The sequence below is a fragment of the Sorex fumeus genome, unplaced genomic scaffold (genome assembly GCF_029834395.1).
Source record: "Sorex fumeus unplaced genomic scaffold, SorFum_2.1 ptg000038l, whole genome shotgun sequence".
Classification (NCBI taxonomy): domain Eukaryota; kingdom Metazoa; phylum Chordata; class Mammalia; order Eulipotyphla; family Soricidae; genus Sorex; species Sorex fumeus.
Window position 1 is genome coordinate 10,498,696 of NW_026606095.1, and position 17,289 is coordinate 10,515,984.

Genomic DNA, 17,289 nt, shown 5'->3' on the forward strand with positions numbered 1-17,289 from the left:
ATTCAATATGCCAAACACAGTAACAAGAAGTCTCACAATGGAGACGTTGCTGGGCCCGCTGGAGCAAATCGATGAACAACGGGAGGACTGTGACAATGACAACACTAAGTATTATTTTTAGTAAGAATTAAGTTTACTTTCTGAAGGCAAACTATTCACTGTATAAATTCAAGAAGAGATTTTTTTTCTCTCTCTCTTTGTAATAGATAATTTGAAAACTGGTTGTATCACCAAAGCTTTGACTGTACTATCAGAGAGCATGTAAGTTTGTGTAAGATCATAAATGCTTCAAAAAATTGAGATAAATCTCAGGCCCATAAGGAGAAAACATTCAAATATCTTTTTTTACATAGTCAAGTCTACTATGAAGGCCACAAAGTAGTCCCCTGGCAGGATGAGAAACCACCACAGTTTAAGAACATTGAGGAAAGAGAAATTAACTTGAAAAACACAGATGTTATGGGACTGGAGAGAAGTACAGTGGTTAGAACACTTACTTGCACTCAACTGACCCAGGTTGAACCCTGGCAACCCATATGGTTCCCCTGAGCTCACCAGAAGTAATCCCTGAGGGCGGAGCCAGGAGAAAGCTCTGGGCATCACCAGGCATGGCACAAAAATAACAAATAAATAACACTATCGTTCCAGCTCTGACATATCTGACTCCTGATAGTTCATTGAAAGTCCAATCTAAAATTCCCTAACAATCAATTCTAGTGAAGCTCATTAATGGTCATCTCTGTTATTATGAGATAATAAGATGTCCTGCAGCAGGGCACTTCCGGGAGCTGGGATTTAAAGTCTCTGGGTCTTGGCCGTTGATGGGATTATACAGCGCTGGGGGGCAGTTGGTGGGTGTGACCACCGCCTACTGGAAGATAGAGGATCTGGGTGGAGGATGCTCAGCCCCAATCTGAGCAGGCTTGGAAATCTCAGCCCCGGGACCGGCATGCCTTTGTTCCTCTGCCGACACTTTCATGCGTGTGGAGAGTGGTCTCAGCATGGTTGTGGCTGGTTTCTGAGGTCTTCGGGTCTCTGCCCAGGCTCTGCTCAGGGCGGGGAAGAAAACTCAACCCGCGACATCTTATTATCTCATTCTTGCTTTGACAACCTGGCAGGCTACCAAGTGTAGCCTGCCCACGCGGCAGAGTCTGGCAAACTCCCCGTGGCGTACCCAATATGCCAAATACCAGTAACAATGATGGGTCTCATTCTCCTAACCCTGAAAGAGCCTTGAATGTGGGACTTTTTAGAATCTCAGGGCTAGGACGAAGGAGACATTACTGGTGCCTGCTCGAGGCAATTGATGAACAACAGGATGATCGTGATCGTGATAGTTATCTGTTCTTATTGAAGTTATAAAAAATAACGGGTCAAGTTATTTGTACTAAATTTAATTCTTAAAGATTAATTTTACTGTAACTGGTGACTGGATAAATGGTGAAGAGGAAACTGTGTTTCAGTATTTTTCAGACATTAGATACCATATTCTTAGTTATTTTTGAAGTCTTTTGCTTTTCACTCATGAATTAGAGAATGGATCCTACGTTTTTATAATATCTGGCTATGACTTTCCAAGTACTTATTTCCATTGTTTCTTGTTGACTTGCATTGACTAAGAAATGAGACTGTGGGAACATTTTTTGCAGGTGGGAAGACTGGGTCTAATCTCCAGGACCACTGTGTTCTTGGTGTAACACTGGAAATAACTTCCAAACAAGCAGCCAGGAGTAGCCTCTAAGCACTCTTGGATGTAGTCCTAAAACCAATTTTGGGGGAGGATGTTTATGGGCCACATCCAGTGATGTCAAGAACAGCAGAGATAAGTGCCAGAAAGATTACTCCACAGCTTAGAAGCCAGACTCACATGCTGGAGGAAAAGTCAACTCAGATAGAGAAGGGATCACCAAGTAAAGGATGTTATGAGGGCCCACTTGGGATGGAAGATGCAGACTGAAAGTAGACTATAGATTGAACATGATGGCCACTTGATACTTCTACTGCAAACCACAACACCCAAAAGGAGAGAGAGAACCAAAGGGAATGCCCTGCCACAGAGGTGGGGTGGGTTGGAGGGGACGGGGCGGGGACGGTGAGAGGAACCATTGGTGGTGGAAAATGGACACTGGTGGAGGGATGGGTACTTGACCACTGTATGACTGAAACGCAAGCATGAAAGTTTGTAAGTCTGTAACCACATCCCATGGGGATTCACTAATAATTTTTTATTATAGAATTATTTTAGAATTATATACAATTATAGGTTCGTTATTGTTACTGTTTTTGGAATATCAAATATGCCACGGGCAGCTTGCCAGGCTCTGCCGTGTGGGCAGGATACTCTCAGTAGCTTGCCAATCTCTGAGAGGAACGGAGGGTTTTGGGGCAACCTCTGATCGCTTTTACAGGTTTTTGGTCAGCTGGCTTGTTGTAACGATCAGCACTCTGACAAACACGCACCTGCCTGCATGTCTAGGCAGCACCGGGGACATCTGCAGCCTCAGGTTGATCTCCCTAAGGTTAATGGAGTGCACCCAGAGGTTGTTGAGCAGCTGGTAGAGCAGGAACCCATCACAGAGGGTCTGTGCCAGGAAAATATGTATATATCGAATACATCACGAGTAGCTTGCCAGGCTCTGCCGTGAGGGCGAGATACTCTTGATAGCTGGCCGGGTGCCCCGATGTGTGTGTGTGTGTGTGTGTGTGTGTGTATATATATATATATATATATTTTATATATATTTTCCTCTATGATTTGTTGCCTACTATCTAAACCCCATGCTAATCTTCTCTGTATCGTTCCAATTTTAATATATGTGCTGCCAAAGCGAGCGATAGCACAGCGGTAGGGCGTTTGCCTTGCACGCAGCCAACATGGCCGACCCGAGTTCAATTCCTTCGCCCTTCTTGGAGAGCCCGGCAAGCTACCGAGAGTATCTCGCCTGCACGGCAGAGCCTGGCAAGCTACCCGTGATGTATTCGATATGCCAAACACGGTAACCACAAAGTCTCCATTGGAGACGTTACTGGGTCCTCTGGAGCAAATTGACGAACAACATGAGGACAGTGACAGTGACATCTAAACCCCATCAAATATTATGTAGTCACTTAATCACTTAATCACTTAACTTCCCGTTAGTCGTCGATTTGCTCGAGCGGGTGCCAGTAACGTCTCCATTTGTCCCTGTCGCGTGCTAGTGTAGCCCAATGGCATCTCTTCGCTCCGGGAACATGAATGGCCTCAAACTGATCGTTCATGATCTTGACGAAGAAGTCTGACCATCTAGTCTGACGGTTTTGCCTGACTGATGTTGCTGTTGTCCCAAAATTTCGAACGGGATCGGACCACCGTCTCCTTCGTGCAAAATTCTACTTCACAGAGTAGGGATAAAGGGCTGCAAAGTTCAAAAAGAGAACTCCCAGAATGACCACCAACTGGGAACTCTTTGGTACTATTGCGGCAACATGGGAAGATGCCATTGTTGACAAGATTGATGAGGAATACGATCGACTGGTTCAGCACCTCCATGAATGTGCGAGGAACGCCAAGAGAGAGATAGCCACAAAAAATCGCCAATCTTCGAAATCTCTTGAGCTAATTCGCCAGCGTGGTTTGGCGCATGCCTCAGGCAACTGCAAGCTAACGTCCGAGCTCGCAAAGCAGTGCAGAGATGCGATCAAGGAAGACTTCAAAGAGAGAAGAGCAGAAGTACTGGTAGATGCGGCAGAAGCCGGGAAAAGTATTCGTAACGCCCGCCTGTCCTTCGCCAACTATAAGACCAAGATGACTGCCCTCCGACGTCCTGATGGATCCATCACATCCTCCAGAACGGCAATGGAGAAGATTATCCATGACTTCTACTCAAATCTCTTCGATAGCCATGTCCACTTGCAGACATACCAAATTCCACAGGATGGATATGTCGTTCCCAACGTTCTCCGAAATCCGACATGCCATTTCGTCGGTAAAGAAACAAACAGCACCCGGCCCAGACAAGGTCAGACTTGAACACCTGAAGAACCTGCCGTCAGTACTCATCAATACACTGGCTCGGCTCTTCACACGCTACCTGTCTGAATGCAAGGTTCCGTCCCAATGGAAAACCAGCAGGACCGTACTACTGTTCAAGAAGGGAGACATCCATGACATTGGCAACTATCGCCCGATCTGCCTATTGTCTGTCATCTACAAGTTGTTCACTCGAGTCATCCTAAATAGGATTGGCAGAACACTAGATGAAGGACAACCATGCGAGCAAGCCGGGTTCCGCAAAGGATTCAGCACCATTGACCATATGCACACGATAACCAAGCACATTGAGGTTTCTCGGGAGTTCAAGATGCTGCTCTGTTTAATGTTCATTGATTATGTAGTAATTATGGAAAATGGGTAGGGAGTGTCTTATATGATGTGTCTAGGAATATGTTCACTCATATGTAAAGCTCGGCCTGAGCATGTGGAGAGCGGCCTGGAGCATGGTGGCAGTTGAGTTGTGGAGGTCAGCTGCCAGGGTTGGGTCCCTTGGGGCGCCCAAGTGAAAACAGCCTGGCGTGGATTCTGGTGGCATGGTTATAAGGGCCTCATCTTATGCTCCTTTCTGGGAGAAACAGTCGCAGGTCTCACTCTTAATAATGGATCTCATTCCCCTAACCCTGACCCTGAAAGAACCTCCAATACAGCAGCGTTGGGAAGGATGAGTAAGGAGAGACTGCTAAAATCTCAGGGCTGGGACGAATGGAGACGTTACTGGCACCTGCACCTTCTCGAACAAATCAATGAACAATGGGACGACAGTGATACAGTGATAAAATTATAGAATTATTTTAACTATCACATAAAAATTAGAGCTAAAGAAGCATTGGTTTGCCTTTCTCCTGACTTTCCCTTTCATATATGATAGCCAACTCCCCAAAGCAAAAGTTCTAGTTCACCATGTGATGAAGTTTGAATGGGGAAATGGGTGCTCCCAATTCCCAACTGGAACCCAGCTGGGAGCTCTTTGAAAGTGTTTTACTCCTAAATTGCAACCGCTTGATGACAAAGTAAAATACACTTTTTGTTTTGTTTTGTTTCGGATCTTAAATTAAGAAACTCGGAACGAAAGAGCTTTTTAATGTGTCTTGTAAAGTGGAAATTACGTTCCTCTTGCTTTTCAAATAATAGGTGGCTCTTTCAAAAATGAAGGACTGGGACACTGAGAAAATATCAAACAAAAGAAAAAAAATAGGGGAAAATGCATTAAATGCATCCTGGAGCGCACCATTAACCGGTTGGTTGCTGCTCTTGCTCAGACACTTACAACATCCTTATTTCTCCAAGTCTGACCAAGAAGCACTGTAGCACTGTCCTCCCATTGTTCATTGATTTGCTCGAGCGGGCACCAGTAATGTCTCCATTGTCAGACTTGTTACTGTTTTTGGCATATTGAATACATCATGGGGAGCTTGCCAGGCTCTGCCAAGCAGGCAGGATACTCTTGGTAACTTACCGGGCTCTCCAAGAGGGACGGAGAAATCAAACCTGGGTCAGCCGCGTGTAAGGCAAACACCCTACCCACTGTACTATCATTAATATTAATCACTGTACTATCATATATATTAATCACTCCAGTTGACCAAGAAGATGGAGAAAAATTTGAAACTTAGGTTTATTTCCTGAAAAATTAAAGAACTGGATCTGGGTGGCATCTGTAAGGGGCCTTCATATCCTAATATCCAATACCTGGAGGGGAGCTGTAAAAGAATTGTAGATTACTGCTGAAATTCACTGTACGGAGACATCTGTCAGGTCTGGACAGAATGCAAAACCAGGAGAAAAACACCTACCTGAACATGCAAATCACGGGTCTTTGCTATGTTTCCAAGTTCACTCATCAATGTTTCGGAGCAGGAAAGGGAAAAGCGTGGAGTGACTATAGGCTTCACTCTAGAATACTGAAAATCACAAGACAGGGGATAAGAAACTATGATAGCAAGTATTTCAATTTCCCATCATGTTGTTTTCATTCCAACCATACACATTTCAACCATCCTTCCTGTGCAACTATTCTACAAAACGGTTCTCTTCACAAAGACTGTTACTCATCCTTAAATGGACTGTGATTTTTCTCAAATTCAGCCTTTGTAATTTATAGCTGTATAAGAGAGTGTGAGAATTGCTCCATAAATATAGGAGCTGTTTTACAATGCAATGCCTTGTACCTGAATTACCTGCTGGTAGACTAAATGAGAGAAGACAGTTGTGAAAGAAAAGAATTAAAAAAAGAATCTGCAGCAGAACTTAGGCTGCATGTCCTCTCACAAGATGGCATGTTTTCCTTTGTTGGACAACCCTTCATGATAAGAGTGGGTGAAAATTATGACTTACATGAAAATGGCTCAAGTCAGGGGAAGGAAAGTATATTCTGTAGCAGAAAGTTTGATGGAAGATGATCTTATCCCAAATGATCCTTTCCTCCCTCTTGCCCCCCATCCCAATAACCACATGAGATTTGGGTAAGGCCCAAACTGTATTTTGTTTGTTTGTTTGTTTATGGGTCATACCCCAAGGTGCTCAGGAGCATATTTCTGGCTCTGCTCTCAGGAATCACTCCTGGCACTCTGGGGGTACCACATGGGATGCTGGGGATTGAACCTTGATTGACAAATTTTAAGGCCAGCACCCTACATGCTGCACTATCTCTCCAGCCCCCAAAGGAGTTTTATTTTTTTTTTTTTTTGCTTTTTTGGGTCACAACCGGACATTGCACAGGGGTTACTCCTGGCTCTGCAATCAGGAGTTACTCCTGGCAGTGGTCGGGGAACCATATGGGATGCTGGGAATTGAACCCGGGTCGGCCGCATGCAAGGCAAACGCCTTACCCGCTGTGCTATCACTCCAGCCCCCAAAGGAGAAGTTTTGAAGGAGAAAGTTGGGAAGACTACATGAAAGCCCCTCATCCGTTTTCCATGTAGGAGAGTTGGTACCACAGCCTTCCTGAGAACTGTCTTCCTGCAATCTCCTACGGCAAGGGGCCAAGCAGGAGAGAATTCATCGGAAGGATGGTGAGGAAATGGATCCGTCCATCAAGCTTCATCTGTCTAGCCCAAGATTATACTGATGAAAATGTTCGGATTTCTGGTGGTGTCTCATCATGCCACAAAGATGACCAGGGAAAGGGTCTGACTTGCCAGTGTAAGAGTTTGCACAATCGGGGGCTGGAGAGATAACACAGCAGGTAGGGCGTTTGCCTTGCACGCGGCCGACCCGGGTTCGATTCCCAGCATCCCAAATGGTCCCCTGAGTGCCAGGAGTAACTGCTGAGTGCAGAGCCAGGAGTAACCCCTGTGCATCACCAGGTGTTACCCAAAAAGCAAAAAATAAATAAATAAATAAAGAGTTTGCACAATTGAAGCATAAGGCAGCCTTGGGCTGTAAGTAGAATAGCATTCCTTCCAATTTTCCCAAGACCAGAATGCCACATTCTGGGGATACTCAGTTGAGTGCCTCAGATCACCTGATATGCCACATCTATTTATCGAGGTTGAAGTGCCAAGGCTGGGTGTGATCTATGTTTCAGACAGATCAGGGCCTGTAAGAGGTAAGAGTTGGTGCTAAGGTGGCCTACACACCACCATACACCCTCAAAACCTGTCTGTATCTGTAAATTCATCCCCTCCCTCCCTTGAGACTAGTTCTGCAAAATTAATATCTCTCAGAAGAGAGGGAGGTAAAACCAAGGAGAAAATGAAAAATGCCTGACACTACAGAGCTAATGGGTCCTCTGTGAAAAGAGTTTTAGGTTCTTAGAAAAAAATCCACACAGAGAATAATTCAAACATACACAAACTCATTTTTATCAAACAACTTAACTAATCCTTCAGTTACTGCATAGACAATCTAAACTCAAGGTTTGCACAAGTTTACTTACATTCCTTTGAAGCATTTCTGACACAAATCTGAAATAAAGCAAAAATTGGGAAGTTAAAAGGTTTAGTTTTTTAAATGGTGAAATAAGTTTTTTCAGCTAAGCTTTTGAAAGGGTAAAGCATGATCCTTCCATGTCCCAATTTCCAAGCAAACACTTCCAAAACAGCACACGTTTCACCACCTCTAATTAAAGAATAACAAGTAGCAATTACTCTGCTTTTTCATTTGCAGCCCAAGAGATGGAGTACAAAATCACAGGGAAAGAATTTTATCATCTAACATCAGCTCGGTTAGTCCAGAGTACTCAAGTCAATCCACTAGTTTAAGATCTGTTTAGGATAATTTGAAACTGTTATGCTCTGTAGGTATTAGAGTTGTGGGTTTCTGTGCACCTAGAAGTGTTTTAAAGCCACGTTTTTCTCTTCTCCTAATTTCCATGTATGGAAGTTATTCAGTCACACAAGATCATCATTATATGCATCGGGAGAGTCCTACTGGGCATGAATGTTAGAATAAAGCCGAAGGAATGACCTGGAGGTGGTTGTGAAATGAATTCTGAGGAGAGTGGAGAGCTTAAGAATTATATCTATATGATGGTAGAGCTATAGAGACTATAAAGTCATTCTGAGTGATCTAGCTGCAACTATGAGCTAGCCATAACTCCCTGTCTTCTGGCATTCCTTTGTTCCAGAATAGAATGAGAATCAAAGTTGATCATGAGCATAGACACAGACTCATAAAAAAGTTGTGCAGAAGCACATACATGCTTAGGGAATAGTACGTGCAACCCTCACTCCAGGGCCACGTGGTAATAAGTCTGCCCCCATTTCTGGAAGAATACACAAGGGAGGGAGGCCTGGAATAAATCTAAAAAATTTTCTTCTCTGTCTCTTGGTTATTGTGTGACCATGTAAATGATGGGTCTTCTAGTTATCTCTAGCTGTCCCATTACATTTTTCAGCAATACTCAAGGTATCATGGAAATACCATTAAAGAAACAAACAAACAGAAAAAGCAGTTAGAGGATCAGTAGGATATCTGAATATTATATAAAAAGAATAAAAATGAAGCTCATCCAAGGCAATAGTGTGACCTGCAATCAAAAGAGTAGTTGAAGGTTAAGCCAACATCACTTGAAGCAAATCAAGTATAGAAGTACAGAAGATCTGAGTCTATACTCCAGGACAGCAAGAGGGAAGATAATTTACTTCTTAAAAAGAATCTTTTGGAGTTAGAGAGAGACAGTACAAAAGGAAGGTGTATGTCATGCATCTGGTTGACCACAGTTCAATTCCCAGCCTGAACACAGAGCCAGGAATATTCTATGGGCACTGCTGGATATGAGAGAAGAAGAAGAAGAAAGAAGAAAGAAGAAAGAAGAAAGAAGAAAGAAGAAGAAGAAGAAGAAGAAGAAGAAGAAGAAGAAGAAGAAGAAGAAGAAGAAGAAGAAGAAGAAGAAGAAGAAGAAGAAGAAGACAAAGGAGGACTGGAGTCGTAGTACAGCGGATAGGGTGTTTGCTTGCACACATCACCTCCAGGAGTAATTCCTGAGTGCAAAGTCAGGAGAAACCCAATCCCTGTGCATCACTGGGTGTGACCCAAAAAAGCCAAAAAAAAAAAAAAAGGACAAAGGAACCCTTCATTTAGCAGATGGTTTTACCTAGGATTCCTACCATAAATTCCCAGAGGCTTTAAAATCTAATGTGATAAATACAATGCTTTTTTCCTTTCTCTTTCTTTCTCTTTCCTTCCTTTCTCTCTTTCTCTCTTTCTCCTTTTCTCCCTTTCTCCTTTTCTCCCTTTCTCTTTCTTTCTTTCTTTCTTTCTTTCTTTCTTTCTTTCTTTCTTTCTTTCTTTCTTTCTTTCTTTTTTCTCCCTCCTTCCTTCCTTCCTTCCTTCCTTCCTTCCTTTCTTTCTTTCTTTCTTTCTCTCTTTCTTTCTTTCTTTCTTTCTTTCTTTTCTTGACCACTTGACCATATGGGATGCCGTGGATCAAACCCAGATTGGCTACATGCAAGGTGAATCCCTTCCCCACTGTCCTATTGCTCCAGTCCCAATAATGATTTCTTTTTTAAGAATCAGATCTTTTTCCTCAAATCATGCAAAACCCATGCAGGGACACAGACTTGCACTCCAGGTAAGGCTGAGTGTTACCTGCCCTACATTTCCACACCCTTCAGCTCAGCAGAGGACGTGTCCACAGACAAAACAAAGCAATCCTACCTTTCTGTTTCCTTGACTGATTCCTCGGTGGTCTCCTTGTATTCTGGAATACTGTTGTTCAGATCCATGCAGACTTTGCCCACAAATGCACGCTGCCCAAACTTATCTGTGAGGCACCACAAAAGACATTTAAATCAGGTATCTTTCCCAAACAGTACCTTTCCCGAACCTTTCCCGAAAGACCTTTCAAATAAAAACCAGGATGAAGATGTAAGGATGTAAAAGTCATCAAACTATTTAAGAACAGCAGCAACAATAATGCTCTCCTAAGTTCTGTCAGTAGTGAAGGGTTTTCCATGGATTCTTCATTCTCTGACTTACTCCCAGAATGCTAAATACTAAGTTTTTAAGGTCTAAGACCACTTATAGCAGTATTCTACCTAAAAGAGGGTATTAAAAATATGTCCAATAATGTATATTAAGTGTCTAACACAGAATTTTGAAAAGATACTATTATTCCTTAGGTAAAGGTAAAGGTAAAGGCCCTCCCGTTGATCGTCGATTTGCTCGAGCGGGCCCAGTAACGTCTCCATTGGAGACTTTGTTGTTACTGTGTCTGGCATATCGAATACTCTCGGTAGCTTGCCGGGCTCTCCGAGAGGGGCGGAGGAATCGAACTCGGGTCGGCCATGTTGGCCGCTTGTAAGGCGAACGCCCTACCCGCTGTGCTATCGCTCCAGCCCCTCGCCCGTCACGCAACTATTATTCCTTAATTTTTTTAAATTTTAGGCTCCATGGTTGACAAAATTATTTACTTATAGGGTTTATACAAAAAATATTGAGCACCACATACTCCATCAGAGGGTCCACTTCCCGTCACCATTTTCCCAGTGTCCCCTGTGCCCCGTTGATATCCCCTGTGCTAAGTTTCCCACTGAAGTCCAGTTCTCAGTTTTTGTTCCCTTTCAGCGTTTATTATTCCCCAACTACGATAGCACAGCGGGTAGGGCGTTTGTCTTGCACACAGTCAACCTGGGTTCGATTCCTCTGCCCCTCTCGCAGAGCCCGTAAGCTACCGAGAGTATCCCGCCCACACAGCAAAGCCTGGCAAGCACCCCGTGGCATATTCGATATGCCAAAAACAGTAACAACAAGTCTCACATTGGAGACGTTACTGGTGCCTTCTCAAGCAAATTGATAAACAATGGGAGGACAGGACAGTGCTACAGTGCTACAATCTTTTATAGCCTACATATGAGAGAGATCATTCTGTGTCTGCCCCTTTTCTTCTAAATAACTTCACTCAGCATGATACACTCCAGGTCCGTCCACATAACTGTTACTGCTGTTTTGTTTTGGTTTTCTTTTATTTATTTTAGTTCTTTTTTCCTTTTCTGTCTTTATTTCTGTTTGTTTGTTTGTTCTGGGGCCACATCTGACTGTGCATAAGAGCTTACTGCTGGCTCCGTGTTCAGGTACTCCTGGCAGGGCTCAGCAGACCCAAGCAGGTGCCGAAGGGTTATTATTATTATTATTGTTGTTGTTGTTGTTATTATTTTGCTTTTTTGGTTCACACCCAGCGATGCACAGGGCTGACTCCTGGCTCTGCACTCAGGAATTACTCCTGGCAGTGCTCAGGGGACCATATGGGTTGCTGGAAATCGAACCCGGGTTGGCCGCGTGCAAGGCAAACGCCCTACCCACTGTGCTATCTATCACTCCAGCCCAGGTGTCGAAGATTTAATCCCAGGTTGGCCATGTGGAAGGCAAACTCCTTACTTGATGTACTATCTCTCTGCTCTTAACTGTTACTATTCTTTTTTGGGGGGGTGGGGAGGCAGTTAAGATTGGGCAATACCTAATACTTCTCAGGGATTACTTCTGGCTCTGCAGTCAGGAATTACACCTGGAGGTTCTTGAGAGACCATAATGGAAAGCTGGGGACTGAACCTGGGTCGGTGGCGTGCAAGGCAAACACCCTACTTTCACTCTGACCCCCTACTATTCTTAACTATAGAAATGTCAGTATTGTTTTGGGGGAGCATTCTAGCAGCCCTCGGCTTTAAGCAAAGTCACTGTCACTGTCACTGTCCTCCCATCGTTCATTGGTTTGATGGAGCGGGCCCAGTAATGTCTCCACTGTTACAATTGTTAACTGTGTTTGGCATATCGAATACGTCACGGGTAGCTTGCCAGGATTTGCCGTGCGGGTGAGATGCTCTCGGTAGCTTGCCAGGCTCTCAGAGAGGGGCAGAGGAATCGAACTCGGGTCGACCACATTGGCTGCATGCAAGGCAAATTCCCTACCCACTGTGCTATCGCTCCTGCCCCTTAAGCAAAGTAATCCTCATTAAGACATCAGGGGAATCCTGTTTCAGCTAGAAAGCTGAAGCTACGTGGAACACTGATTGGTTTTTTTAGTGTTTGTTCATTTTGATAATATTTCCACATCTGTCATAAGAGTCTTTCAGAGGTCTCTTTTCCTCTCTCTTTCCCCTATTAAATTCACTTTAATATCTCGTCATTAAATTATTCTTCCTTAAAAAAACTGAAACACATAACTTACTGATTCAAAACCATCTTTGAATCTTTGCTGCACATCCAAATCACTCCAAGATCTAAGGCAACATTTCTCAACTGGAAGTCAGATGGCTCCCAGGGAGCCCCCAGAATAGCTCAGGGACTTCAAGTGAAAATCTGCATTGGTGGGCGGGAGAGGGGTGGGGCGTAGGTGTACATGGCACAAGACTTGAGGTCAACCAGTGGACAGTTGGCACAGGAAGACCACAGGTAGAGAAACACTGGCCTTTTTTGCTTTTGTTTGTTTGTTTGTTTTTGTCATCACTCCCAGCAATGCTCAGGGCTTACTCCTGAAGATGCAGAATAAACTCGGGGTCAGCCACATGCCAGGCAAATGCCTTTTCCCCTGTACTAACTCTTCAGCCCCAAAGCAGCTGATCTGAACTATCCCATCTGTCCAACCTCTTCTTCCATCACATCCACTTCTCCTCCCCTCGACTATTCTGCCTCTGGCTTCCCCAAGTCTCCTCCTGTCCCTAATACCTGTGCCAAGTCCTTTCCGCTAGCTGAAAGGTATTTTCGTCTTTGCCCATTTTATCTTCCCTTTAATGCCTCGTTGAAAGTCCTCTTTCATGAATTTTCTTGATGACCCATTTCTGACTTCTCTCTGTGTCCTCTTGAATAGCAATACTTATTTTCAGAGTCACTCCTCAGGACTTTGGTATAAACTGCTTTGGTCAGGAAGTAGTAATGTCAATTATTTTTACTGAGCACCTATTATGCTCTAGGCACTGTTCTGGAAATCAATGCTGGATTCATTGATCTAAACTCTGTCTAGCTGTGCTTACCTGCTATGTGACTTAAGCACATTACACAACATCTCTGACCTTCAACTTATACACCAGAACATGAAAACATTACTAATCCCAAGGGTGCTTTCAGTTGAACTAAAATAATTCACGTAAAGTGCTTTGAACAGAGCCAAGTACCTAGTAATATCTGCTCAGAAGCAACTAATCAATATCATTGGTTATTGACCAGTCATTCTGTCTGCCTCAAGGACAGAGGCTATTTTCTCTTTCACATGTTACCAACATCTAATACATTTCCCTGAGTTTGGATTACACCCAAGACATGTCTGTTGATTATGAAACAGTTGCCTCAGAATTTACAAACCATCTCCCAAAGTCCTAAATTAATACACAAATCCATATCCGTACACGTCTTTCTGGGAAATCATAAATAAATAATCAGATCACTTCAAATTACAATGGCAAGAAATAGCACGGGTTCGATCCCTGGCACTCCATATGGTCCCCCAGTACCACCAGGAGTGACCTTTGAGTGCAGAGTCAGGAGTAAGCTCTGAGCACCACCGTGTGTAGTGCAAAAGCAGGAGCCAAAAGAGAGAAATCCAACATTCAAATCCTAGCAATTAAAGGGCAGACTGCTCCCAAGAGCTGTTCCCAGGCACGGTCTGCCCATCTTTACTCGATGTTCCTATAAATCCTGCTTTCATCTCCTTACCTGTAATTTCCGCAAGAAGCAGGGATGAGTCAGTGTGAATTGTTCCAAAGTAACAAGCTGTGGTCGTTCCATTCTTTAGTGTTCTCCTCTAAAAATAAATCACAAAAACTCATGAATCGTGTGTGCCCAAAAGAGTCACATGGCAAATACAGATGAAAATAGAATTCTAGTTCTTAATTTTAAAATGCTTTTATTTCAAGTTATGCCATCTTGATAAGAAATACAGCGAGGGTAAATGGCAAATCTATTTATATTCTAAAAGTGTTGGTTGGAGGAGAAGTTGATACTTAAAATTTCCTAAATTCACACAGTTCTGTGTTACATGATTCTTAAAATGTGTTGTTAATTCTTTCATTATTTTTTATGGATTATTTAAGGATAGCCAAACTTAACGGCATCTGGAAGTGAATAAACGGGATTTTTCTATCTATTCCAAAACATTCTCCAAGCGGATTTCTAGTGCAACCTAGCAGATCTATCATATAGAGCTCTCTCCCTTTCTTAGAAAATTCTCACTAAAATAAAAGAGTACAAGGGCCAGTGAAATGGCTCAAAGGGCTGAAGTACATGTACTGCATGTAGGAGGTTCAGTTTTGGTTCCTGGTACTACATCGTCCCCCAAGCATCAAGCTAGGAAACACTATAGCAATACCAGGTATGAGCTGCTCCTCCCAAAAAATTTTTTAAGGGACAAAGAGTGCTGATGCTTGTCTTGCACATAATCAGTCCCTGTTGCCACATATAGTCCCAGAGCACTGCCCAGAGTGATTCCTAAACACAGAACCAGGAGTACATCCTGAGCATCACTGGGCATGGTCCAAAATCCTACCCTCCCCCACTAAATACTATTTTGTTTGTGTGTGTGTGTGTGTGTGTGTGTGTCTGTGTGTTTTAATTTTTATTAGTGAGACGTCATGAGGTACAGTTGTAGACTTACAAATTTTTGTGCTTGGGTTTCAATTATACAATGATCAAATACCCATCCCTCCACCAGTGCCCATTTCCCACCACCACGAATCCCAGTATCCCTCCCAACTCCCATCCCCCCCTTCCAACCCTGTCTCTGTGGCAGGGCATTCCCTTTTGTTCTCTCTCTCCTTATGGGTGCTGTGGTTTGCAAAAGAGGCAATGGGTGGCAATCATGTTTGGTCTATAGTCTACTTTCAGCATGCTTCTCCCATCCTGGGAGGATCCTCCCAACACCATTTATTTGGTGTTCCCTTCTCTATCTGAGCTCCCTTTTCCCCTAGCATGTGTGGTTGGTCTCCAAGTCATGGAATAAAATTCCTGGTACTAATCTCGGCCATTCTTGGGTGTTAGTCTCCTATTTTGTTATTTTATGTTCCCCAGATGAATGCAATCTTTCTATGTCTATCTCTTTCTTTCTGAGTCATTTCGCTTAACCTGATACTTTCCATCTAAATACTATTTTGTCCACAAGAAAAATATAAAAGGGAAGCCTGAGCAGAGAGAAAATTTTACTGTCTTCCTAGAAGACAAAAAATAAAAAAAATAAAATAAAAAAACCCAGGGATTTGGACCTGAAAGCAATTGAGGGGTAAAAAAAAAAAAAAAAAAAAAAAAAGAGAGAGAGAAACAAGCAGTTGTCAACAAGGGAACTGGCTGCAATTCTGTACACAGATCACTAAACCCAGGTGGGATCCTTCTCCTTCTTGTTGTCACCAACTGTGAGGCCCAAAAGTAAGCTCCTCAGCAGCCACAACAAGCTGTAGCTAACATTTAGTCTCAACGAGGCCTCAGTTTCTGTTTCCCTGGATCAAGACTTGCAGTTTCCGGTAGACTCCCAGTTGAGTAACATGCCGAGATAAGGAATTGGGCAATTGGGTCTGGGAGGTCGTGAAGGGTCACTGCATGCTCCTTAGAAACTATTGCTGGGCTGGAGCAATAGCACAGTGGGTAGGGCGTTTGCCTTGCACACAGCCAACGTGGCCAACACAGGTTCGATTCCCAGCATCCCATATGGTCCCCCGAGCACCGCCAGGAGTGATTCCTGAGTGCAGAGCCAGGAGTAACCCCTGAGCATTGCCGGGTGTGACCCCAAAAGCAAAAAAAAAAAAAACTATTGCTAACCATTGCCTAATTGCAGACCACCAATATAATAGGGCCGATGCTAAAAATAGACCAGTACATAAATTGCCTCTTAGCTCTGACCCTTATATAAACTGCTTGTGATTTGGAGTCGGGGTCCTTGTCAAGACTCCACTGCATTGAATGAGATGTGGACCCTAGCTCGAGCTAGCGCTGGCTTGGGCCAGTAATAAAGTTCCTTGGCTTCTGCATTATCCTGTGTGGACTTGGTCTCTCTGCAATTGGGAAACTCGGGGACAACACAATAAACCCTAACCTGTTCCTTGCAGAAGAGATCAAATTTTTGTCAAAACCAGGTGACACTGAGAGGGTACAAGTCCTGAAAGACAAGGCAAGGCATAGGTGGAAGAGGGTTAAAGGTTAAATGAAAACTTGCCTGAAGGGGTCCCAGAGTGATAGCACAGTGGGTAGGGCGTTTGCCTTGTATGCAGCTGTCCTGGGTTCAATCCCTGGCATCCCGTAAGGTCCACCCCTGCATCACCAGGAGTAATTCCCGAGTGCAGAGCCAGGAGTGAGCTGATGCTCAGATGTGGCCCAAGAAGTAAAAAAACAAAAAATAAAAAAACAGGGGCTGGAGCAATAGCACAGTGTGTAGGGTGTTTGCCTTACACGCGGCCAACCCGGGTTCAATTCCCGGCATCCCATACGGTCCCCTGAGCATCACCAGGAGTAATTTCTGAGTGCAGAGCCAGGAGGAACCCCTGTGCATTGCCTGGTGTGACCCAAAAAGCAAAAATAAATAAATAAATAAATAAATAAATAAAAACTGGCTAATCACTGTCCACACAATGACATTATAGATCCAAAAGGCTATTAATTACCTTCCCAGTTCATCCCATAATGAAATTCACTATCCCCACCCACCCAGATTTTCCAGTCATGGACCATCACACTTAAATATGAATATAAGCTATTCCAGGTTTAGCAGATGTTGGAAGAAAACTATTATCAAAAGAAGAAAAGGAAGGAAAAACCCCAAAACAAAGGGGGAGGGGAAGAAAGAATATGGAGAAAAATCTTGAACGATAGAGGTTAACTTTATGGTCCGAATGAAATTTAAT

The 17,289-nt window shown here is 43.6% G+C and overlaps 1 protein-coding gene across 1 annotated transcript in view; it reads right to left on the reverse strand.

The window, feature by feature from the left end:
- The window catches only part of GDA (guanine deaminase), a 116,364-nt gene that overhangs the window by 27,802 nt on the left and 71,273 nt on the right, over positions 1 to 17,289 (reverse strand). Inside the window, exons 4-7 of the mRNA XM_056118787.1 lie at positions 14,120 to 14,207; positions 10,133 to 10,238; positions 7,911 to 7,938; positions 5,827 to 5,934 (exon numbers count right to left, since the gene is read on the reverse strand). Of these exons, the coding sequence (XP_055974762.1) occupies positions 5,827 to 5,934; positions 7,911 to 7,938; positions 10,133 to 10,238; positions 14,120 to 14,207 (330 nt within the window). The remainder of the gene's footprint in view (positions 1 to 5,826; positions 5,935 to 7,910; positions 7,939 to 10,132; positions 10,239 to 14,119; positions 14,208 to 17,289) is intronic.